The sequence below is a fragment of the Festucalex cinctus genome, chromosome 17, assembly GCF_051991245.1.
Source record: "Festucalex cinctus isolate MCC-2025b chromosome 17, RoL_Fcin_1.0, whole genome shotgun sequence".
Taxonomy (NCBI): Eukaryota; Metazoa; Chordata; class Actinopteri; order Syngnathiformes; family Syngnathidae; genus Festucalex; species Festucalex cinctus.
Window position 1 is genome coordinate 5,592,799 of NC_135427.1, and position 26,615 is coordinate 5,619,413.

Consider the following 26,615-nt stretch of genomic DNA (forward strand, 5'->3'; position numbering starts at 1 on the left):
ATTAAACTGAGTCCGCTGGCCTCTGTTTTTCATTTTCATTTTATATTTTAAGCCCTAAGCTATTTTTCAGGCTGTCAAAAAATAAAAAGCGGATATCTCTGCAGCCACAAGGTCTATTTGAATAATTCTTGTGTCATATTAAAGGGAACACTTGTGAGCTTTGTTCACATGTGTAAATGTCATGACTCGAGTTATGCAGGGGCAATGTTTGGGTATTTTCTGGGGTCACGCCTGGGTTAGGTATGAGTTCATGAACGAGGTCAAGTGTCTATTTTGTACTGATGTAACCAGCTAGTTTCAACTAGTTTTAGGCTGTGTGATGTTTGGAACTATCTGATGTCAAGGATCTTTTATGCTATATGATGTTTGTTGATGTCAGGAACTATCTGTAATTACTGGGTTAACAGCCAATCAGAGAATTCCATGTCACTACTGGTGCTCACATGTCTCACCACAACCAATGAGATTGATTGGCTATCTCATATAAGGGTCTGAGAATTGTGCGTGTTTTGCCGGATTATTGCTCAACTGTTCCTGTGTGCAGCTCTCATAGTTTCTGCTTCTCAATGTGAATAAATAGCTAAAATCTTATTTGTGTCTGCATTTTGGGATCCTACCTCTCAGCACACAACAGTAAATATCAGTATGCTGTATATGTTACTGGTTAAAAGTAAATGAAGATGGCACACAGTATAAATGATAATTAAATTAGTTGGCGTTTGAGCTGTATTTGGGGCATGTAAAAATGGCTTCGATGTTCTCGTAGCCGCGGTTCTGCAGTTTAATTTGATATTCTTCTTCAAAGTCCGAGAGACCCCCAATTGGATAATTAAAAAACAAAAAACAAAAACAAAAAAACACACACACACACACACATTATTATTATTAAACAAAGCGAGTCACACTAAACACTGTTGTTAAGAAACAAACACAACAGGAGGTTTTTTAAAAAGTTTAGAAGTGCTGATAGATGTCACGAGATGATGGTAGAACGCTACTTTTGTCTTTTGTCCATCCTGTTGCGGGTCAAATTGACCCGGAAAAATCTGAAAATAATGGATTGAACTTTGGATTTTCATTTCATTGTTATAATATTAAAAAAAATATATATATATATTGTTAAATGTGATTTCTTTTAAAATGATTAAAAATCATGCATGAGAATGATTTGAACTTTTCTTTTCGTTTGGATTTTGGAGCTTCCTCTTTCCAAATTACACCACTTTTTGAGTTTCCGTGACAGTTTACGGAAAAGAGAAAGCTAAGCTAAAACTGCCGGCACCTGTCTGTCGCAGTTTGTCAGGAGTGAAAAAGGTTCACGTGTATCATGGTGGCCATTTTACAACATTTGCGTTAAATGACTTTCAGGGGCATGTTGAGGAGGCGTCTGCTAATTATTTTGGCGACTGACGACGGAAGGGGGCGTGCCTTTTTTTGATGGCGAGGGCGTGGAAATGGCAGCCGCTCGGGATGCTCTGATGAACGTTTCCCCACAGAGACGCAAAAAGCAACACAGGAGAATTGGTGGCGGACGCTCCGGATCCTCCACCGTGAGAACGACGAGGAAGAGAATGGGACGCGTTTCGACGCCACTTTTTTGGCACCACCCGCCCCCGTTCCGAGGCGATGTTTTTCCCTTCTCTCGTCTTCCGCAACGTGCCTTTTAAAAAAACAAACCATAACTATGAAGACTCATGGGATGTAGTAAATGGAGAGCTGCGTTCAACTTCGGACACCTCAAGGTGCAGTCCAAGCTGTCAGTCTTCCTGACCATGATCGTCCTCTTCGTTTACCTCTTTTACTGCCTGAACGGATTCTGCGAGTCCTCGCCCAGACCCGTTTACGACCACCAGACTCGCCACCGGGACAGCGATGTCCAAAAGGACGCGCAAGTGACGTCGCCCGAGCACGCCGGTGCGTCGTTCGCGCGGGGCACGATGAACAACAACATCTCCGTCGCGAATAACTTCGGGGGCAAAAAGTTTCCTCAGGCCATCATTATCGGGGTGAAGAAAGGGGGGACGAGGGCTCTGCTGGAGTTCTTGCGCATCCATCCGGACGTGAGGGCGGTCGGAGCCGAGCCTCACTTCTTTGACCGCTTCTATGAGAAAGGGCTGGACTGGTACAGGTAAGATCTGATGGGACTATGAACGGCATAAAAAAAAAAATTCTGTTTTTATGACTAATGTTTTTGGGAGCTTTTTTTATTGAGTAATTTTGTCATTATTATTTTTGTTTTTCTGAATATTTTTTTTCTGTCATAAAAAATAATATTCCAAAAACTGAAAAAAAAAAAAATTCCGAAAAACAGGAAAAAATATTATTACTTTGAAAAACAGGGGGGGGGGGCATTATTTTTAAAAAATGAAAAAAAAAAATCTGTTTTTTTCTGACTCATGTTTTTGGGAGCTTTGTTTTATGAGTAATTTTGTTTTTTATTATTATTATTTTTGTTTTTCTGAATATTTTTTTATGTCATAAAAGAAAATTATTCCAAAAAACAAAAAAAATATTCCGAAAAACAGGAAAAAAAATATTACTTCGAAAAACAGGGGGGAAAACATTCTTAAAAAAAAGAAAAGAAAAAAAATCTTTTTCTGACTCATGTTTTTGGGAGCTTTGTTTTATTGAGTAATTTTGTTTTTATTATTATTATTATTATTGTTGTTTTTCTGTCATAAAAGAAAATTATTCTAAAAAACAAAAAAAATATTCCGAAAAACAGGAAAAAAAATATTACTTCGAAAAACAGGGGGGCAAAACATTCTTAAAAAAAATGAAAAAAAAAAATTCTGTTTTTCTGACTCATGTTTTTGGGAGCTTTGTTTTATTGAGTAATTTTGTTTTTTATTATTATTATTTTTGTTTTTCTGAATATTTTTTTATGTCATAAAAGAAAATTATTCTAAAAAACAAAAAAAATATTCCGAAAAACAGGAAAAAAATATTACTTCGAAAAACAGGGGGGAAAACATTTAAAAAAAAAAAAAAGGAAAAAAAATCTTTTTCTGACTCATGTTTTTGGGAGCTTTGTTTTATTGAGTAATTTTGTTTTTATTATTATTGTTATTATTATTATTGTTGTTTTTCTGTCATAAAAGAAAATTATTCTAAAAAACAAAAAAAATATTCCGAAAAACAGGAAAAAAAATATTACTTCGAAAAACAGGGGGGCCAAACATTCTTTAAAAAAAAGAAGAAAAAAAATCTGTTTTTCTGACTCATGTTTTTGGGAGCTTTGTTTTAATGAGTAATTTTGTTTTTATTATTATTATTATTATTATTATTATTATTATTGTTTTTATGTCATAAAAGAAAATTATTCTAAAAAACAAAAAAAATATTCCGAAAAACAGGAAAAAAAAATATTACTTCGAAAAACAGGGGGGAAAACATTCTTAAAAAAAAGAAAAAAAAATCTTTTTCTGACTCATGTTTTTGGGAGCTTTGTTTTATTGAGTAATTTTGTTTTTATTATTATTATTATTATTATTATTGTTTTTCTGTCATAAAAGAAAATTATTCTAAAAAACAAAAAAAATATTCCGAAAAACAGGAAAAAAAAATATTACTTCGAAAAACAGGGGGGCAAAACATTCTTAAAAAAAAATGGAAAAAAAAAATCTGTTTTTCTGACTCATGTTTTTGGGAGCTTTGTTTTATTGAGTAATTTTGTTTTTTATTATTATTTTTGTTTTTCTGAATATTTTTTTTCTGTCATAAAAGAAAATTATTAAAAAAAAAAAAAATTCCGAAAAACAGGAAAAAAAATATTACTTCGAAAAACAGGGGGGAAAACAGCATTTTAAAAAAAGGAAAAAAAAATCTGTTTTTCTGACTCATGTTTTTGGGAGCTTTGTTTTATTGAGTAATATTTTTTTTTTTTTATTATTTTTGTTTTTCTGAATTTTTTTTTCTGTCATAAAAGAAAATTATTCTAAAAAACAAAACAAATATTCCGAAAAACAGGAAAAAAAAATATTACTTCGAAAAACAGGGGGGGGAAACATTATTAAAAAAAACTGGAAAAAAATATATTAAAAAAAAAACAGAAAAAACATTATTCAGAAAAACAGAGCACCAACTTTTTTTTTTTTTTCCCAGAGTAATTTTAGAGACCTCCAAGTGACTCGTTTCAGACCACTGACCTGTATTTATGACTGGATAGCCGAAAGCCCATACACGCCAGTGCAAGCCGTTGAAGTCACAGGGCGGCCATCTTAGTGACCCCAAACCCCCCCCACCCCACCTCCGGCCTTATACTAAGTGCCTACGAGCTGTATATGTCTCATCTGTACGTATAGCGTATAGTTTATACAGTAGTCTGCTCGCGACGTGGGAGTAACAAGATGGCCGCCCTATGACTTCAACGGCTTGCACTAGCATGTAATGGCTATCGGCTATCCAGACATATATACAGGTCTGCACCAAGTCATTTGGCGTTCAGGGGTGCAAAAAAAAATACTCTGAAAAACAGAAGTTGGTGCTCTGTTTTTTTGGGGGGGAATAATTTTCCCCCCGTTTTTCAGAGTAATTTTTTTTTTCTGTTTTTCAGAATTTTTTTTTTTTTTATGACAGATAAAATATTCAGTAAAATACAAAAAAAATATTCAGAAAAACAGAAAAAATATTACTAAAAAAAAAAACAAAGCGCCCAAAAAAAAAAAGTTATATTTTTTTTCAAGTGAATGCAATACGCTTCCGTAGAGTATAACTGCACATGCAAATGTCGCAAAACCCAGTTGTTGCGTTTTGCTTGACCGGTTGCCAAAAATTGGCTAGGTAGTGTAAATCATTGTACCTTTAGTGATGCAATATCTTGTCACTGGGCCATAAAAAAAGCACTGCTGTAAAAATACTACTACTGCACTATTGTGAAATACTTGCATATTTGAGCATGGAAAATGTACCTTGGTGACCAATAATTTATCCCAAGTGTAGCTCTTACCTTCGGGACTAACTCGACCCATTTTCCTGATGTCATTTCCATATGTGAAGTAGCAAGCCTTAAATGTAAATAGTGCACTTTTTCCCCAGTAACAACTAATCTAACACATTATTTTTTCCAGTCAAGTAATCAGACTACAGTTGTTTTTCAAATATCGCAAAACATGACTACATATAGTACTTGAGTTGCATCTTTCCAAACAAATGCATTTGCACTATACTCCCTCCAGGCTGCAGCAGTGAGAAAGAATTGACAGGACTTACAGTAAATAAACAGCACATACAATACATGTATTGTGCATGCAACAAAACTAATATTTAATAAATTAATAAATAATAAAATACAGGAGGACACTTTTTAACATATTCTTAAGCACAGTACTCACTAAAGGCACTCAACAAATAACTATATTATGGAAAGTGGAAGAAACTTCAATTTGCGTTTTCAAGCTGGAAATATTTTTTGTGTATTTCGAGTTTCTTAAAGCGATACTTGACTCATTTAGCCATTTTCAGCAGTAAGAAGATATGTTGTCTATAATTAACGTGATAATTTCATCATTTTCCCACGTACAATTAATATCTTTTATGTCGTCGTACCGCACAATATTCTGTTTGCTTTGAAAGATGAGTGAAAATGCTGCAAATCGGCTGGCACCGTTGTTGTTTTTTTTTTTTGGGGATTAACGTTTGGCAGTCAAAGAGCTAATAATACGTAATCATGTTTTTGAGCAGCATCACGCTCAACGCCTGTCAGCGATATGACAATAAGCGCTGGCGACGATGGCGGCGTATTCAGTCCCCTGCCAATAAATTGCTGTTTATTGAGCCGACACGCCGCTTCCCAAAGTGTCCGTGTCGGTCCCCCGGGGGGGGGCGTGGCCTTCATCACCAAGGCTCGTGTGATCACACAGGAGGGAGGCGAAGTGCTGATGCTCTTCAGTCAACTTGGTGTGAAATGAGTAATAGCAATGATGCTTTGATTCCGAAGGGACATGCAAACATAATGACTGACTTGAATTATTATTATTATTATTTTTTTTTTAATGGTTAAATGGAGAATGGGGCTTGGACATTATTCGCATGTAATAAAGAAACAAGATGTGAGGGAGGATCAATACCACCGTGTAATGATCAGGTCAGGGTGAGGCTCAGATGGAACAGTAAATGAAAGCGTGTGTGTGCACAAGGGTTGGTTTGTTTGGTTGTTAGCACTTTTCAGAACAGTGGTGCAATAAAAAAGGAGGAGGTTGGTTTTCACGTCGCTGCTCGTCTATTGAGAGCATTGAATAGTGTGAGTGGTTCATTTGTGGACTCGTAAATGGACTCTCACTGCTTTTAATTGAGTAGGTGGTTTGCACATGAAGGTTATCCTCGGCTCCCTTGTTTTCGGAATATGTTTGAATAAATGATATTTTTACAACTTACCTTATTGTATCTGACAATAGATGTAGAAACGCAAAAGGGTTGGCTATTTTACGAAAGCAAGTCAGTGTTTAGTAAGTTAATTACATTTAAAGTAGATAAATAAAAAAGTCTGTCATGATAATTAGTTGTTAATTTAACTTTATTTTAGTGTTAGCCATAACCTATAAGATCAAAACATTTATCCATAATAAATTTTATACTGCTAAATGTAATTAATACAACTTATGGATGGATGGATGGATCAATGGCTAGCGAGCAAGCTAGCAAGATAGCTGTATATCTAGCTAGCTATCCATCTAGCTACCTAGCCAGCTAGCTACTGTATCAAGCTAGCTTAATAGCTAGCTTGATAGCTAGCTTGATAGCTTCAAAGCAGCACATACCGTCCACTTGTTAATTGTTATTATTATTTTTTTTTTTTTTACTTGTTAAAAATTAGTGACCAACCCGCTCCTATACTAACTGCCTACGAGCTGTACATGTCTAATCTGTATCGGTTATTCAGATCAGTGTGGCTTTCTATCTCCCTAGCTAGCTAGATAGCGAAGTTATGGCATTATAGATTCGATATCATTCGCAAACAGCTCAATTTATGATTGAAACCTGATACTCAATTTACACCATACAGAGGTTTTGCGTACACACAGTATGAAACAACTGTAGGATGCCCCGGGGGAATATTGGTCGCCATGGCGATTTCCTGCTAGTCGTTGTATTATTTTGTCACATGACAATGGCCCATTTAAAATTAGCTTTATGGCCATTGGTTGGTATAATGTATATATAATAATGCCCTCTGATATAAAAGTAGCCAGTGATCTAAGTTAGAGGTTGTGACCTCAAATTAAAGTGATTCTTTCTACACTTGGTTCGAATGCAACTTTACAAAAGCTGCTTATTGTTTCAGTAATCACAAGTTGAGCTAATCGACTGAATATGCTCTCAAACTGTCTACGTGCCACGGGACTAGAACTCTCATGTAATGTTGTAAATTTCCCTCTTAAATTTTGTGCCAGACGCGCAGCTAAGAAAATTTAGAGACGACCACACGTCAGATTTATGGTAAAGTCGTCGACATCGTAAATCCTGTCTCTTCGCCGTGCCAGATTGCCGCAAACGGGGAGGGTCAGAGGAAGTTTTCGCTGCAAAATTGCCATTGCGATAGTCTGCGCCTCATCACACCGGCTGTCTATCACACATATCGATTTGAACCTTTAATTTGTCGTTTTAATGTTTGTGTCTACCGTTTTACAGCCACTCAAGATGAAACACTTGCAAATGACGGGTAAGGTTTTATTATCGTGACTAATCCCTAGAAAGCCGTCGAAAGGGTTAAATGCAACAAGACCTTTCAATGTTCTTTTTACGTCGTCCCTCGTACCCTTTTCATTCAGCTCATTATTTGTCCCCTCGCTCTCGTGACGAAAAGGGGGCGCTTCAGCTCGCTTTCTAATCCGCTGACAGCACGCGTCAACGCTGCGCGAATTGGACCCGCGCAATGACAGGTCAGGCATTAACACGGACAGCTCAGGGACATGCGTGGGGGATGACAGGGATTTGCCCCCCCCCCCCCCTTGGCCGCGGTCAAACAAGACCTTTTGGAGCATCAGTCGCACCCCTCCGCCGACCCTTCACCTTGTGCTGCACAATAATGCCATTTGTATTTATACTGATGCAGTTTTGGTGTGTCTTATGTCTATGCCATGCATAGCTTATGCAACAACAACAAAAACAACACTTATAGCATTTGCACAACTTAAATGCCACATAGCTTGTGCAAAAAAAGCTACTCATAGCTTTTGCTCAACTTAAATGCCACATAGCTTGTGCAATAAACTACTTATAGTTTTTGCTCAACTTAAATGCCACATACATTGTGCAAAAAAATCTATTCATAGCTTTTGGTCAACTTAAATGTCACATACATAGCTTGTGCAAAAAAAATGGCTACTCATAGCTTTTTCACAACTTAAATGCCAAGCAAGTAGTTCTAACAATTGTAAACAGGTATTGTAAACCACACATCCAGTATTCTACCACTTGTGCAAAAATACAATTCAACTCACAATAACATTTGTATATAACATAACTTCAAGATCAACAGCTTATAATAATCAGCATTAAATGGACAAATTAATCGAATTAATTCGATTTATCGCCCAGCCCTTGCTAATGCATGCAGATTGTGAATCGAGTTCAATTTGTGGAGGAATTTAGACCTCTGTTACACTCCCCTTCATCTGGCAATTCGCGTGGATTTTAAACGTAGGTGGCCGAAACATGTCTAATTAAAATTAAACTGCACTCATAAACCAACCACCAGAGGGTGCTAGAACTGCACAAATGGACAACGACCTGGTCTTTCTCAACAGCTATGCTGCTTTTAATATCGTGACATAACGGCGACAATATCGTGGCAATTTGAACATCACAATATCGCGATATCGGCGTTATCGTTCCATCGTTAGTGCAGAGTTGTACCTCCTTTTCGCCCAAAATCACAACCCTAATGAGACAAGTGGCATAGACACTTTCGTTGTCCCTTTTTTTTTACTTCCCTTTGCTTATGTTCCTTCCCCATCTCGTCCTTTCAATGTGATTTGTTACCTTTCTTTTACTTCCATTGCCATCCTTTCTCCTTTCAATCAAAACCTTCCAACTGGTTGCACCGCTATCCTTTGTTTCACCGCACGTGACGTCCCCATATGATGTGTTATTCTTCGTTTAGCGTAATCGCACGCTAAGTACGCGGGCGACTCCCGTATCAATTTGAAGCAGACTCGCGGCGCGCCAGGCCAAGAAAAATCATGTGAAAGCGAGCTGGAAAGTATCACTTAAAACGTTGCTTCTCTCCACTTTGAGCCCCAAATGAGAGCGCCTTGGCCCCCGTTGCTCAGCTGCTAACCAACCCAAACACATGGACATCCTTAAAGGAAGCATTTGGCAAATTGTTTCAGAACAAACGCTTATATGTGGAAAAGCCTTGGATTTGCCATCGACTGGAAGTGATTCTGCGGTTTCCTGAAGGTTTCGCGTGCGAGTTCACATGTACCGGTTCTTACCTGAAGCTTGGAATCGGGACGTATTTTCGTCGACTAATGAAGACGAGATGAAAATTTACTTCACTTAATAAAAAACTGGGCTAAAATTTACTCCCTAGTCTTGTCAAGCATTGTCATATCCACCTGTGTTTGCCTGCACTTCCAGCCAGCTTTGTGCCAATTAGTGTGCGTATTTAGTTTCTTGTCTCCCGTCTGTCTGTGTCGATTCATTGTAGTTTCATCCCGTCATGCTGCCCGTTTTTGCCTTGAAGTTCCCCCCAATTTTGACTTTCTTGTTTTTTGGAGGTTTTGTTTGTTGGCCTCCTCTCCTTTTGCAGCAATTAGCATTAGTAGAGAGCTAAGTTTCATCAGTTTTCACAAATCTATTCAAAATTATAAGTGTTTTAGCTTTTTTTCTACATGGCTCTGGTTGATCTCTTTTGCTCTGCTGCCACCTGCTGGCCATTTGTGTAATAACTACCATTTCTGCAACCGTTCTTTGCAGTTGAGAGGCTGCATCAAAGCCTTCTGTATAAAAACAAAAACAATGTATAAATACGTCTTTGGGACACTTAAAAAACAAAACAAAACAAAAAAAACGTATTTACACGTTATTGGGACCAAATGAGTTAATCCGACTGCTAACTAATGCTTGCTAGCTCATAGCATGGAGACATAGTAGCCATTTTTTGATATACTGTGTATTGTCTGTGTAGTTGGTTTTAATCAAGAAGATCAGAGAAAATTTCATGTGAAATAGTTTTAGATCCAAAATGTTCAAAATAATCTGCTGATGAAAAACATACAGGGGTAAAATAATTGTCCTGACTAAAACTAGACTAAAATGTTGACAGTTTTCGTTGACTAAAAACTAAATCAATACAATTGTTTTCTTCGACGAAAATAAAGACTATAATGCTCGATTTATAGTTGACTAAAAATGGACAAAATAAAAACAGCCTTAGGTTGACTATGATAAAAACTATCCAGCGTGATTGAAACTGTACTAAAACGGAGACTAAATTTGTCATGTCTGGGGTCAGGCCAGGATTAAGTTTGAGTTCATGACCTATTAAGTTGACCGTGAGGTCAAGTGTCTGTTTTGAACTGATGTAACTAGCATCTAGTTTCATCTGGTTTTTAGGCTATGTGATGTCCAGAATCTTTAATCCCTACGTGGTGAACAGCCAATCAGATAATTCCATGTCAGTCCTGTTACCCACATGTCTAGCCACAACCATTCAGATCGATTCCTGGTCTATATAAGCCTCCTGAGGTGTTTGTCTTTGCCGGATTATTGCTTTCTGTCTCTCTGTGCAACTCTCTTTGTTTCTTGTCTAGTCAAGTTTGTTCCCACGCCTCTCGAAGCGAATAAATAGTTAAAATCTTATTTGTGTCTACGCTTTGGGATCCAACCTCCAGCACATAACAAAATTTAAAAAGAGCGGATAAAATTAACATTATATTACAGAGATGTCATTTACCTTTATCACACCATTACAGAAGAAATGCTGCTACTCCTCTCCGCCGCTAACATTTCCACCTCAAGGTCGGCGGTGTTTGCCCGAACGGATTTATCGGCTTGTTCAGGCCACTCAAAGTGTGCAAATTTAAAGCCATTGGACAAGTTCTCTTTCTTGTTAGGTCAGTGTCTCTAAATCTGTCTGTCTTATCGACTCATCTTCTGCCCCCCCCGTATTTCTTTAAGGAAGCTACGTTGCGTAACTCAGCAGGGAGCGGGATGCGCTATTTAGCCAGGAATGCCCAGGTTTTATTTCCTGTCTGAATTTTCGAGCAATCGCGAGGGAATCTTTGGTTGAATTCCTCCATGTGCACGTTCTTTTTTTTAGCTTTTCTGAAGTGGAAAAAAAAAGAATAATGTATACGTTATGCTGCAAGAAAGAAGGCTTTGTGCAGCAGATGGAACGGGGGGGCAATGCTTTTTAAGCTGCATCAATGCTTCGAGGAAATACTTTTCGCACGTCAGGAGCAATCAGTGCTACAAAAAAAATGAGGAACACCTGCAGAATGTAGCGGCGGCGTATCAAACGCTCCGTTTTGATTGACGCCGTTGCAGAGGTATTAATCAAACAATACGGTCATCGTTACTGGAGCGCGCGGCGGCTTTCGAGCTGCGCAGCATCACACTGAGAGCTCGCGCTCCTCTCGTCAGGCTGAAACGCGTAAAATAATAGCCACCATCACCACAAAATAAACACGTCGTTAAACAAATACCGCAATGACAGTTCCCATCATGTCTTTTCAAAAGCGCTATTGTGTTGCTAATGCTAGCACCTAATATGACTTACGATCAAGAACCGCACACTAAATTTCCTTTTCGAAATAGATGAAATGTGACATTTGTCCATTTGTTTTTAAGTTATCCCCTCTCGGACTGTCAATTAAAATGGAAGCCAGATTTTTAAATACAGCTCTTCTCTCATCGATGATACAAATGAAGCAGCGGAAAAACTGCAAAGGTATAATCAAGCGTGACAAGATAAAGTGCCGTGTGACATGTATAGATTCCACCCCAGGATGGAGAAAGGCCGCGTCGTCAATCGTCAGCGTTTTGACACGACCTTTCTTCCTGCCGTCAGTAATAATGGAGTCAGATGGTTGGCGCTGCTGGGAAGCATGTTAGCTCACCGGGAAGCCGCATTGAGTCACAATTACAGTCTTGTTTGTGACCAGCTCGGACTTTTCAATCATGCTGCTTCTATTTCCGTCCTTGGCGTTTTTAATTCGTCAGTGATATTTGTTGTGTGAACGATAGGACGCTACTTTTCTCAAACTTGACAGCTTTCGATGCATTTAGCTTAACCGCTAACGTTTCTAAATGACCGTATCGGGTTCTATTTGTGGTGATTTTATTATTGTACAGCGGGCTCTCCAGTTTTGCAAAGCTAGATGATTTAAAAAAGGCACATTTACGCAATATTAAAAGTCACATTTAATTTTTAGAGCAAGGTTGGCCAACTTGCAGCCCGTGGGCGATATTTTGTGGTGCCTCTAATTGACGTGAAAAGTTTTAATGTTAGTGTTTTTGATTGATGTTTTTAATCGCTTATGGGCTACCATAGATCGGCCACATTTAAAAAACATTTTTTTTTATCACAAATCTCAATGATCATTATTAGGCAAATTCTCTAATTGGATTTGTTCAAAGTACGAGCCCTGGAATTCACTTAAAATGGTTGCTTGAAACTAAAATGGCTGACTTCTGTCATGTCTGGGGTTAAGTTTGAGTTACGAGTTAAGTTTGAGTAAGACCTGTTAAGTTTGGGTTCATGACCGTGAGGTCAAGTGTCTGTTTTGAACTGATGTAACCATCATCTGGTTTCAACTGGAAAAACGCTATGTGATGTTATGTGATGTCAGGACCTATGTGATGTCAATACTTAATCCTTTACTTAGTGACAACCAATCAGATCGATTCACTGTCTTTAATAGCGTTCTGAGAAGTGTTTGTCTTTGCCGGATTATTGCTTTCTATCCCTCTGTGCAACTCTCTTTTTTTAAGAGGGGGGGTCGTTTTTGGCCCCATAACTTTTGACATATCTGAATGATATTGAATGAATTGGGCAAATTCCCTAATTGGATTTGGTCAATAGTACAGGCCCTAGAATTAACTCAAAATGGCTGCCTCAAAATGGCTGACTTCCTGTCCAATTTTGCACATGGGTTCTGGAGACTTTTTTTTTTTTTTGTGGCCTATTATAATAGATATGTCCACCCAATTTCCTGTAGATAAGTGAAAGTGGGACACCACTAAGTCAATTTTAGTGTAATGTTCGGGACCCATAAAATATGTAAAATTTCACCAGGTTAGACATGCTTGCAAATTTTGTAAACAAAAAGGTGATTAATTTGACAGCGATACCAAGAGGTGGTGCTTGGCCCCAAAATATCAAAGCAAACAATTCCTCCAAATGGCTGCAATATGCATGCATGGTCTTTGCAAGAAAAACATCATCTTGACATGAAACCTAAACAAAACCAAATATCATTCCTGCTCTCTCCCCCTTTTTATGCAAAATATTGCTTAAATTCCTCACCAGCTTTTGAGTCACACTACATTTTGCACGCACAATCTGCAACATTGCACGACTTAAATACCGACGAAAGTGCGACGGCTTCATTGTCACTTCTGGTGGTTTTAATTTGACGTTCGTTTGCAAAGAGAAAGCATGAAAAAACAACGTGCCAGAAAATGTTAATTACGAGTTTTAAATCCATCAATTATGCCGTCTATAATTTAATTCAATTATGCGGCGATGGAATGCAAGCCTCCCAGTTTTGATTACGTGGTAACAGTGTTGGGATCAAGCCTGAGCAACAACTTGGGGTGTTGACTTCACTTAGCGTCCCATGAAAACGTTTGCTATAAAACACGCCTCTGCATCTGTCGGTGCGAAAACTCTTCCTGAGCACGTCTCGTCTCTCTCAGCCGTAAACACGCAGCGAAGAATCAGCGAACTGTCAGCGATGCTGGCGCTCATCTTGAGGGGAAATGAGATGAATTATGCCGGGAAGAGCGCCTGTGCTCAACGTTGACGACACGCAGAAACAAGACACAGAGATGGGGAAATAATCAGAAACAGTCAGCGTTGAACTTCAGTTCCCAAAAAAAAACAAAAAACAAAGTCAATGTGAAATTTGTAGGAAAATGTAGTAAAACAGCGGAACAAAAAAAAAAGTGATTCCAGTTCTAACGTGTCAACATAATTGACGTTTTTTTTTCTTTACAATTTGATATGGTCCCTCACATTTCTCACATTTTCTCAAAACTTTGAAGCTTGTTTGTGTCAAAAAAAAAAAAAAAAAGTAACAATTTGGCCAAAAATATCTTTACAATCACCGTTTTATTTCACCATTTATGACTGAAACATCTTATAATTGGTAGATTAATACCTCAACTTGTTCACAATATCCTGAAAAAAGAAGAAAAAAAAAAAAAAAAAGAGCTCAGAATTGTTCAGTCGGTAGTCTTGCTCTTTTTTTTTTTTTTTTACGTGTATGTGTGGCCGTATGTGCCTATATACTCATTAATTCACAAAAAACCTATTAAAAATCCCGATACCCTTCACCTTAACCGGATACTTCAGAGTCTCGCCGGAGTCGTGAAGTCAGAAGGCCAGAGGAAAGGTCAGAAAAGATAAAAAGAAAAGAAAGATAAATCAAAGTAAAATCCAGCACCGACCAAACACTTCCTGCCTTCCCAATGGTTACAAAATCAGAATCTTACGCCAACCCCAGAAACCTCTTAATTCCGACAAATTAAAGTGATCTCAAGAGACCAGGGGAAAAACTAAAGAGAGGAAGGAGGGAAGGATAGATGAGGTAGAGTGAGATCCACAGAAACAAGCACATCCAGTCCATCAAAGTGAAATCCAGCACCAACCAAACACCTCCTGCCATGGGGCTGTGTAGTTCCATGTTTCGGCCACAGGTGGCAGTAGCGATTCCAAATTATTATTCTTTTTTGCGTACAGCAGTTTTAAAATAATTTTGTTTCGTCTTTATTGCACAATATTTACTATGATGTTTATTTTTCTTGCACACAAAAATACTTCTAAAATGAATAAAAACTCAAATGAAGCATTTAAAAAAAACTAAAACCAACAAGCCCTCTCTGAAAAGTAAATTAAAATAAAAAAAAAACCTCAAAATGAAATAAAAAACTAACAATAATGAAAATTCCAAAACTATTACTTTCCATGGCTCCACCCAGACCAGCAAGCATAATTTAGCCTGAGAACCGTGACAAAACGGAAGAAAAGACGCATCAGAACGTCACACAACTTCAAAGAACCGTGAGATGCCGGGAAACTACATATGCATTAAGGACCGCCTCCAAGTTTTGATACGCCCTATTACATACTGTCAGGTTTAACTCCATTTCTCATTTGCACTGTGACTGCCGTGGGAAACTTTTCAGTGGGCATCCATGGCAATCACCACCCCGCTTGGTCTCAAGAATTTTTTTTTAATTTTTTTTGCACAAAGTGGCTTGAAACTGTGCTGCCGTATCTGAGGAGAACATTTTGTAAACGTGGCGTATACAGACGACGCTGTGCTACACTAACAGCAATCGACTGAAAAGCTGTTTGCAGTCCCCCCAAGCTGGCTGTGATTTCCTTTCAAAGAAACTGTGGAAAAAAAAAAAAAACCCAGAGGGAGCAGCGGGCGGAAACTGCTCGGAAGTGACTCGTCAGGATCAGACAGTATCGAGCGCTCTTATTGGCCGGCTCCTTGGGGGGGTTGCCAGCCAATTTCACACGGAGTCGATTAAAGTTTGCATGCGTACCGGTCTCTCCTGCGCGTATGCTCATTTGCAACGCCACTTTTATTTTAGGGTATTTGTCTTCTCTTGCCCGTGTGCAAAGATAAATTTCATCCTCTCATGTGCTACATGTGCTAATTATGTTTACTGGAAGACACGATTATGCTTTGGTGACACAAACGCGGTCATATTAAGTAAAGGGTGCGCGAGTATAATCAATCTAATACTGGCGACCAAAGTGACATGGTTTAAAACCACACCCGTTTCAAAAAAAAAAAAAAAAATGCCATCACTTCTTCTTCTTCTTATTGGCTGAAATATGTTATTTGTGTATATTCCACCGGGATATCACAGTACACCGCACATTTCCATTTTAACAACCCAATTATGGTACTGTGGCGAGGACACGATGACATCAGCGGGGTCAGGAAGTAGCGAGGATCTGTAATTTGCTCATCTCTCCGCCCCATCTTCAGCGCCTCCATCCTGCGTTTTAGGAGAGCGCGCTGAGGGCAGGGGCGGGGCCCCGTGGGGACCCCGAGTAGCTTGGAGATAAAGCCAGACGAGTGGGCCATATGTGGGCCCGACCAAAACCCGGCGGCAGATTTTCCCGTTTGATAAGGCGAGCATTAGAAATCAGTGGTAACATGCATACTATGAAAAATTAAAAATAAATAAATGACTAAATAAATAAATAAATACATAATTAAATGACTAAACGTGAAAATAAAAATAGATATAAAAATAATAATTCATAAATAAATGAATAATAATTCAAAAATTAAATTAAAATTTATTTATTTATATTTATTTATTTATTGGCTATAATTTTCGAATTGTATTTTTTTATATCCATTTTATTTTCACTTGAAAATAAAAATAGATATAAAAATAATTTATAAATAAATAAAAAATAACAATTACAAAATTAAATGCATCTACATAAGCAAAAATCCTGTAATATTTGCAACATGTATTTATTATTATTATTTTTTTAAATACATTTAACTCATTAAATAAACAGTTATGTACAGTAGTTGAATTATTGCAAATGTAAAACAAATGGTAAAATAAAGTTTATACCTACTTTTGTGTCATTAAACATAGTACAAATTAATAAAAATATGTATTTATTATTAAAGGAATCCATCTTACATTAATTTTAATCCTATACATACACCTAACAAAGGGAATTCAAAAGAGCCACAAGACGAGCAGTTTGGCTTGCTTGAGTGTCGCGTTTCTTTCCTGAAAGACATCGCCAACTACTGGCCGGCGAATACTTTTGCATGTCATGTGAACTTGTTTTGACATTGCTGTCAACGTTTCATTCTCTTGTTAACATACCGACAAAATCACATTATCCAATCGAGTTACACGACTGCTGCAGATAAGTCGCCAAGTTGTTTGCAGCCTGTTATCAAACGAATTAAAGCAAAGTGACTTCCTGCCTCGTTCAGGTTTGTTGTGGTTTCTCGGCGGAACCTTGGACTGACCAGCCGCTCTCTCACTTGTGGCTTCCAGGCCGTGTACTCGTCTAGTTTTTCCCCTCAGCTCCACACATTTTTCCACTCTTTTCCCTTACCGACCTACCCCAGAGATGCAAAACCTCCACGGGCAAAAAATACTTTTCACTACGCAGGAGCGTCTGCCAGTAGTAACATTAGGTGTGCGGAATCGTGTACCACACGCGGATTATATTGTTTTGAAATTTCCCTCGGGAAGAACTTCAAAAAAAAAAAAGAGAATCGAATCAAAATCGGCCAAGTCTTCTTCAGTTCAAGGCCTACCCTCATTTTCGTGTTTCTGCTGACATCTAATCAGCCCTCCAGGCCTTTTATTTGCCCTCCGTAATGACAAACGTCTCCCTCCACGCTCCAGTGAGCAGCTTTTACACATCTGTGAACAAACGCAAGCTTAACTCTTTGACTGCCAAAAACGTTTAATAACGATTAGTAAAATCACAATGTATGTTGCCATAAACGTGAAATGACGTCATCTATGTTTTTTTTGTTTTTTTTCTTAAATGGACAGAGCACCGACTAAGTGCAGCACTGCCTGGTCAATGGGTTGTGGAATCAAAAACACCACCCAACTATGGCCAGCAGATGACAGCATTGTGTCTCTTTTCAATGGGCTGCTGGTGCATGGAATTACAATGAAATGTGACGGAATCTCATGAATGCTCGTAATTGGCGAAATGGCACTGTGGAGTTGTTGTTTTTTTCTTTTTCATAACGTGTGGCAGTAAAAGAGTTAATAACGATTAGTAAAAATAAGAGGTATGCTGCCATAAACGTTAAATGACGTCAACTATTTTATGTATTTTTTTAATCAATGGGAAGTGCAACATCTAAGTGCAGCGCTGCCTGGTCAATGGGTTGTGGAATCAAAAACACCAACTAACTATGGCCAGCAGATGGCAGCATGGTCTCTGTTTTCCGTATGCTGCCAGTGTATGGAATTACAGTGATACATGTTGGAATCTAATGAAATGAAACATTTTCAATGATGACGAGAATGATCAATTCCTTTTTCACGTTAAATCTAATTCACAGAGCATCACTAAACAAAAAAAATTTAGTGTCAAAGTCACCGTTGTGGAGAAAATGTATCTTTTTTTTTTTTTTACAAAAAGCTCGTTTTCCTATTTGACCTACTTTCAAATGGTGATTAGTAAAGAACGGAATAAGGTAGAAACATACTTTTTGACGGACGGCGTCTGGGATCCTCAAAACTGAATCGGTTGTGTAAAAGTGAAGGAAGGAGAAGAGGAAAAAGGGGCATGCATGCATGTATGAGCGTGAAAGAACGAAAAGTGCACATGATGACAACTTGCATTAAACGATCCTCAGTGATTATACCCTGTGGTTTGGCCCTCGGAATCGCTACCATCTGACTCTGAGATTCAGGCTGGAGAGGCGGCCATTTTTCTTTAGGTGAAGGGGATAAAGATGGTCCCGGGGATCTGGCCACCGGCCTTGGCCGCGTCGCCACAGATCACAGCTTTCAAAAGGCACGGAACCGTCAGGAGCGGAGAAAAACTTCCTAAGTTAGAAACGCTTCCTTCATCTCCCCCAAATAGCTTCTCGCTCGCTCTCACACACATATGCACATTGTGTGGGTCTGAACTTCATTGCTCCCAGATGTGGAACCATCCTGTGGACCGCCTGTTCAGATGAGTTGCGTGTGGTTGTGTGCCCATGTTGCGTACAAACACAATCAAAATTTGTGCGCTTGATGATGCCAATACGGCGGGCAAGAAAACCAGTGTCGTAAATAAACTCGGTCTATAAAGTGGAACCACTGATTTTGGCCACTTCCCCCCCCCATAGGAAATAATGAAAAAAAAAAAAAAGGGATAATCCATTTCATCCGTTATAATTTGGAAACCAGGCAAAGAGATTCCTTTCAGTGTGAATTTGGGGTAGCTGCTTGTTAGCAACACAACAACAGCGTAGCTGACTCACACGTGTTCATAATCCAAGTCGTAAATAGCAACCTGTTAGCCCGCTGCCCTGGAAAAATGGGCTCTAATAAACCTCAAGACCACACACACGGATCGGGTGCGTGTGGACAACATGTGCGTATGCTCAGATAATCTGCATCGTAACTGAAAGCCATATGCTAACTTCCTGGTTCGCTGACATTTGGGGAAATTGGTTTACTTGGTCCTCCTAACATTAAAAAAAACAAAAAACAAACAAAACATCTTTACGAGATCAAAAGAGTCGCTATCCGTCCGTCCCTTCCTGCCGCTGTCTGTCTTTGCTCTCCATCGTGTATTTTGTTGCTCACCGCGGCCCAACATTCTTCTTATGTTCAATCGCTGTGTGGGCTTCGTTCGTGATTGCAGGCCAGTGGTTGCTTTCAGATCTACTTGAGGTCAGTGAACTGCGCGAGGATTTCTTTCCAGCAAGGCAGCATTTGATGTTTGCTAAGAGACCGTTCTGCAACTGTTTACAACACATAAGCAGCTCCCATCGGTTCCGGTTCCCACAGAGGATTTTTCTACTCCTGAATAAAGCGTAACAGTACAGTACATAACAAGCACTCTTCTATATTATCCATGTTCATCAGTCCTTTATCAGGTATGGAATAGCCAATTTTTTGCCTCGGCTATGTCGTTCAAATGTGTTAGTAGGCTAAAATGTTTGCAACATAGCCTCGGCTAATTGCTCACACTCTCCTGGCCGTTTTCGAAACATGGAACCTAATAACTACCATTGCTTGAAGCCACCTCTTCATGTCAAGCTGCATGTCAAAGCTTTCACTATGCTCTTGTGTCAAAATAAAAGCAACAACAACAACAACAACAACAAAACTAAACAAAACAAAAAACGTGTACACGTGTTTGGGAGTGAAATGAAAAGTGATGTAGGGAACATATTCGACGTACAGTAAGATTAAGTACTAGGGCTGCACGATATTGGAAAAACATGCGATATGTGATATACTTGCTGAACATAGCGATATCGATATTATTGCGATATTTAACATGTACCTAAAGAAATTACATTTTTATTACCTAATGAAAGAAAAACATTTTTCATAGGGAAAAATAAGCAACCTTCATGTAATCTTAGTTAATTAATTGTAATTATGTCTCGATAATTTTCAACTATTGAATGGCGATGCACATTTTAGTTAGCGTCTGACTGGTCAAATTCATATAAAAAGCATAAAATTCCATATAAAACTTACTGCGCGCCTTTGCGATATGCATATTGCAAGGGCCAATATCGCGATATCGATATTTTTTCGATATATTGTGCAGCCCTACTAAGTACAAATTCCAAAGTTTTGGGTGGTTGGTGAGGTCCAACGACAAAAGTGTCAAAAGGTACCAGTAGACGGGGCAACCTTAAATTAAACGAGTGAATATACTACAGCAGTGGGGGGGGGGGGGGGGGAAAGAAAAAATAGACAGAGGTTCCTCGGTTGGAGTTTCCTCCCAAAAAATGTTGTTAACCGTCACTTGGATCCAGATTCTATATCGCCACTCGCGTCACGAGGTGCCTGAAATAAATCTGCGAACCGCAGCTTCACTTAACGTGGCCTCAGAGTGAGAGGCCGCTGCTCACACTTTGGCCTCAAGTGCTCCTTGAAATACATCCTCATACATCTTATACGGAGGCGCTCTGGAAACGGGTGTTTTTTTTACATTTTTGAACTTTTCTCCTTTTGCTGTCTGATTTTGTTTAGCTCCAACCCATGTAATACAATTCGTCTTGTGTCTTACGAAAAGCCGAAGACGCGTGTTTGGTGTCGCCCTAATGTAACATCGCACAACTGAGAGCGCCCCCCCCTCCATCAAAGCTCAGAGCGCTATAAGCCTTTCACTTAGAAACCAACCGCAAAGGCCAAACCATCTAAATATGTTTGCTCCAGAGGGAGAGGGACTTTGCTGAAATAAGCGTCGAGATCTTTCTCAGTTGGAATCCCTGGCGCTGCTCCCCACTGAGATGTCTCTTACCGTCAGATGTCTCTAAGATGTACCAAAAATCCCCCCACTTTTGTCTGCCTTTGCACGAGGAAAGTTGGCAGGATGCTGCTCACAATGGGGGTTATGACATTCCTTTTTTTTTTTTTTTTTACCACTGCATGAAATATATGAGCCCAATAAGGTTTTTCACAAGTCCATCCCCTCCCATTTCCCTTGTTTTATACAATCCGCTTTGGCACACCGTTCCCACCTTTTTAACTCTTTGACTGCCAAAAACGTTTAATAACGTTTAGTAAAATCACGATGTATGCCGCCATAAACGTTAAGTGATGTCATCTACTTTTTTTTTTTTTGGTGAATATATCAGCGGTCAGTGCAACATCCAAGTGCAGCGCAGCCGGGTCAATGAGTTGTGAAATCAAAAACACCCACGAACTATGGCCAGCAGATGGCAGCGGTAGCTGCTCGGGCCCTAACTAGAGCTGCGAATTACAACGAAACATGACGCAATCTGATGAAATAGAGAACGTTTTCAAGACTGACGTGACTGATCAAAGCCTTTGTAACATTAAACCGAATTTGACGGAGCGTCACTAAACAAAAAAATATTAGTATCAAAGTCACTGTTGTGGAGAAAATGTATCGTTTCTTTTCAATTTTCGTTCCATGTCACTCAAATGACCCATTTTCAAATACTGATTACTAAAGAACGGAATAAGGTAGAAACATACTTTTTTTTTCTAATGAAAGAATGGAATGCGATCGTTCATGTGGTACCCATGTTGTTTATGTAGCGAAAGGACAGAATATTCTGTTTGCTTCGAAAAATGAGTTAAAATGCTTGAAATCCGCTGGCATTGGGGGTTGTTTTTTTTTAATAACGTGTGGCAGTAAAAGAGTTAAGGTAATACGTCCTCTCAACTTGAGTCGTCAACTTATACGAGCGATGAATCAAGAAATACGTCAACACGCCGAAACCTTGAATGCTCAAGAACCGACGGGAACAATAATACGCGGAGAGCCAAAAGCAATAGCGAAGATTTAATGAGAACACATGGCGCTCGGCGAGATTATCCTTGGATAACCTCGGATACCGTAGGCACCACAAATCTTCACAAGCGTTCACCCTTTTTGCCCAGTTATTTCTATTATTCATTGCTAAAATACACTCACTTGCCACAACCCCAGGAACACCTGCGTAGTCAAATTTATGAGTTTATAAAAGGAAAAAAAAAACGCTTTTAAAAACATAATGCCGTTGCCAGAGACGAATTAAAGTAGTAGACGGCTATACACTGTCGGGAAAACAGTAGGTATCTACCATAATGTGCCACATGGGACTAATTATTACACTCTCTTTCCAGAACAAAAAAAAAGGTGGAGGTATGTTCCCAAGCTATAAAAGTCAAGGCTGTGATGTAGAACTGCACTGAGTGATGTTTTTTAATATTATGTCCCTCGCATGTCATTAAATAAAGCATCCGAAATACTACTAATGCACCTCAGAATTTTGCGGCGCAATTCTTCACCATCCCAAAATAAACAAATGTTAAATGAACACCTCTCTGGCAGCGTTAAATAAAAACCGAGTAGCCGCTGAGTGCGCGAATATGAAAGAAATAAAAGTTTTATGAACTGGGGGAGGCATTTTTAAAACAATCTAAAAAAAAAAAAAAAGATTCAAACCTGGGACTACTTGATTTTAGGGGCAGATGTGAAACTTAATGTGATTAATGCGGGGGGAGGAAAAAATGGTGGCAATTCTAAGGGACCAAAACTGACGGGCATTCGGAAAAATAACAGTTTTGAGTTTTGTGGTGTCAAAGTGGTGATGCCAAACTCCCTGGCGGCACCTCACAAGCGAAATATTTAATGTTCTGAATCCTCACAGAAGTTTAAAAAGAAACTGACAACTGTGCAATGTTATTTCTCTTCCCACATTCATCTATTAGCAGCTCTAGTTAGGGCCAGTGCATCATCTGGAAGGTCTGCAAAACACATGTTGCTTACACTTTCCTTGACATCATGTAGCGTTTGTGCTACTTCAGAGACACTTTTTTTTTTTTCCCCCTGAAAAAAATAATTCCAAATTGTAGAACCTCATGGGCATTTGACTAGAAGTTTTTTTTTGTGTGATTTGTGTGCACGGCAGTTCTGCGGTTGTAACTGTTATCTTGGAGATCAGTGGCAGTCACTTCCTAATGAATCCCACTCTGTGTCTGGAGACTTTTTTTTTTTTTTTTTTGGTGACTGCGGGAATCCAACCTCGCGTCTGTGGGCCCTGGAATTATTCTAAAAGAACAAAACTAATTGACTCCTGACTCGCCATAAGTCAGAAAGCTGACAACAACAAACATCTTTTAAGCCACAAAGTGGAACATCGGGAATTCAAATGCTAGTCTGTGATACTACAAAAGCAGCGGTTTGACAGCCATTTTGGTACTAACGCGAGTCTGTTAAAGAGCAGGATGCAAGGAAATGAGTCGTCTTGTGGTTTCCTACAGTAGCCGTGTGCAGGCTCCCCTCACAGTTGGCGCTGATATGGTCACTCAATCATTGTCGGAGGAATAATCACACATTAAACGCAGTAATAGCCAAGCACAACAATTAACTCATTCATTCCCAGCCATTTTCACTGAAGCAACCCCCTTTGCTGACGGTGGTTTTACTGCATTTTGACTGATTTTGCAAGGACCACAGAATATTGCGTCCTATTGCGATAAAATGTGGAACCTAACAAAAGAAAGATTAGAGTATCTTCTTGTTTCCGTTTTGTAGCAATTAGCATTAGAATATAGCTAAGTTTTCATCATTATTCACATTCCTGGTGAAAACACTGACAAAAAGAGCTTGTTGCAACATGGCCCTGGCTGATCTCTTATACTCTGCTGCCAGCTGCTGGACATTTTATCATTATTATTATTATTATTATTTTGATAAATGCCATTGCTTTAAGCCACATCCTCATATCAGAAACTGCTAATAAGCCCTCTGTATGTTCTTCCATTAAAAAAAAACCCCCAAAAAAACATAAAAATGTGTAAACGCGTTTTTGGGAGAGAAGTACAAAGTGTTTAAAAACGTTTTTACACGTTTTAGGGTTTGAATGAGTTAACCCCTTATCATACGAGAAATGTTGCCGAAAATGCTTTAAAAAAAAAAGTTGCATTCAAAGTAAGTTTGAAGCTGTTCCTGAACCATTTAGAGTATCGGCATAGTTTATATATATATATATATATATATTTTTTTTTATGTTTGCCCGCCACAGACCATCCGAATTTTAAGGGGTATAAAGGAGCCTAGAAGACATCTGAGGTTTTGAGTCTCACCTAATGAGATTAAGATTTTGGATGCGTGCTTATGGAAATGTTCTTATTCATCGCATTTTTTCCCTCTCTTCACAGGAATCTGATGCCCCGTACACTGGATGGTCAAATCACCATGGAGAAGACACCCAGTTACTTTATCACAAAGGAAGCCCCTCGCCGCGTCTTCGCCATGAGCCGCCACACTAAGCTGATCGTCGTGGTCCGGGACCCGGTGACCCGCGCCGTTTCCGACTACACGCAGACCGTGTCCAAGTCCCCGGGGCTCCCGTCCTTCAAGAACCTGGCCTTCCGCAACGCCACCACGGGCCTCATCGACACCTCCTGGAGCGCGGTGCGCATCGGCATCTACGCCAAGCACCTGGAGAACTGGCTGCGCTACTTCCCGCTTTCCGGCTTCCTGTTCGTCAGCGGCGAGCGGCTGGTGACGGACCCCGCCGGCGAGATGGGTCGCGTCCAGGATTTCCTGGGACTGAAGCGCGTGGTGACGGACAAGCACTTCTACTTCAACCAGACCAAAGGCTTCCCGTGCCTGAAGAAGCCAGAGGGGAGCAGCAGGCCACGCTGCCTGGGGAAGTCAAAGGGCAGGCCCCATCCGCAGATCCCCTCGGACGTCCTGCTCCGACTCCGAGACTTTTACAGACCTTTTAACCTCAAATTCTATCAAATGACGGGTCAGAACTTTGGCTGGGACGACACAGCTTGACACCAAAGCTTTTGAAAGTTGAGAGTGGCGAGAGACGATGTGCATTACCAAAGTTTTTACTGTGCAAAACAGGCCTTGCAATCATTTCTTTAGCTTTATAAATGCAACAAAATGGTCAGTTTTCAGATTAGCGTAAATGCTATGAACAGATTACGGTATAGTATGAGGTGTGTCGGAAAAGTTCCAGGACTGGTGTCACAAAAGCCTAAACTCCAAACTCATGAGTTTTCCCCTTCATTGTAGGCCGTACAATCAATGGATGGTTCAGAGCATCTGACAGTTCCTGGTCACGCAGATCATCACCATGCTGGAGCAACCTTCAACCCCCCCCAGATCAAAAGGGTAACGAATAAGACCCACTTTGTCGACATGGATGACAACAACGTGACCGTAACGTCAGTCCTGGAAATTTTCTGACAGTAAAAGACATTTCCATTCCATTTCCTGTACTGTCCTTTCAAAAAGATAAAAAGCACAGGAAGATGTGGCGCAAGCGAGCACTTTGCCAAGTGTTGTTTATGTTGCAGGAGTGTCTCTAATTGGAAGCATTTCCCTGCGGAACATCTGCAAACCATGCTCACGTTCAACTGTACAGTATATTTCAGAGATCCTAATTTATAAGATGACAAGATATTGTTTTCCTGAGACTTTTGTATTTGGAATTCTGCTGAAATTCTGACTAAAAATTTATAATTAAATGTGTTTTGCGTTTTTTTTTATTCATTCAGCATGTGTCCGATATTATCTATTATTATTCTATTCTTATTTAACTTGGTTGACGCTATGATAGTTCATACTATACTGGCAGTGGGTCAGCGTCATTCACTTACTCCTTACATGAGGCAAAACTTGAAATTATAGAGTTGTCGTATTACGAGACAAAAAATGTATTCATACTCTTTTTCTCGAAAGATATCTGCAGCCACACTTTAGTGCCAGTAGACGTAATAAAAACGCTACTAATGAGAGTATATCTCTCTCTCGTGTCTCTTACAGGAGCTTGGTTTACTTTATAAACATGTCTGCTTTGACTCTAGCCAATCAAAATATTGCATATCAAATGAGAGGTCGGTCAGCATCTTGCACAAGTGTGCAGGAAGCGGCGCGGCGCGAAATTTGAGTTTAACACTTGGCAGCGCTTTTCTGACGTCTCAGCAATCAATTCAGCGAGCTGATTGGAGACCTTTGACATCTTCGACCCTCTCTCCCCCCTTTTCCCTTGACCTTTTGACCTGTGAGCCTGCTCATCATAAAGCGCAGACCAATACTCCCAAACTGGTTAATGGAGTCGCGTTGCGCGAGCTGCGCGCGTACACAAACGTGATCTTTATCCTCGCAGACGAATAGGCAACCCGTCCGCACTTGACGCATTGAGATTGCATCCTCAGCCGAACCAGGACCTCCACCGGTGTGGATCAATAAGCGCCCGTTTAGT

General features: G+C 39.5%; 2 protein-coding genes across 2 annotated transcripts in view; one reads left to right on the top strand and one right to left on the bottom strand.

The window, feature by feature from the left end:
* LOC144004459 (uncharacterized) overlaps window positions 1–26,615 on the bottom strand; it is a 63,083-nt gene that overhangs the window by 16,561 nt on the left and 19,907 nt on the right. The window lies entirely within an intron of this gene.
* Window positions 1,514–25,878, top strand: LOC144004451 (heparan sulfate glucosamine 3-O-sulfotransferase 6). Its single transcript, XM_077501610.1, has 2 exons — window positions 1,514–2,128; window positions 24,553–25,878. Exons 1-2 carry the CDS (start codon window positions 1,695–1,697, stop codon window positions 25,178–25,180), a joined length of 1,062 nt encoding a protein of 353 aa, XP_077357736.1. The 5' UTR covers window positions 1,514–1,694; the 3' UTR covers window positions 25,181–25,878.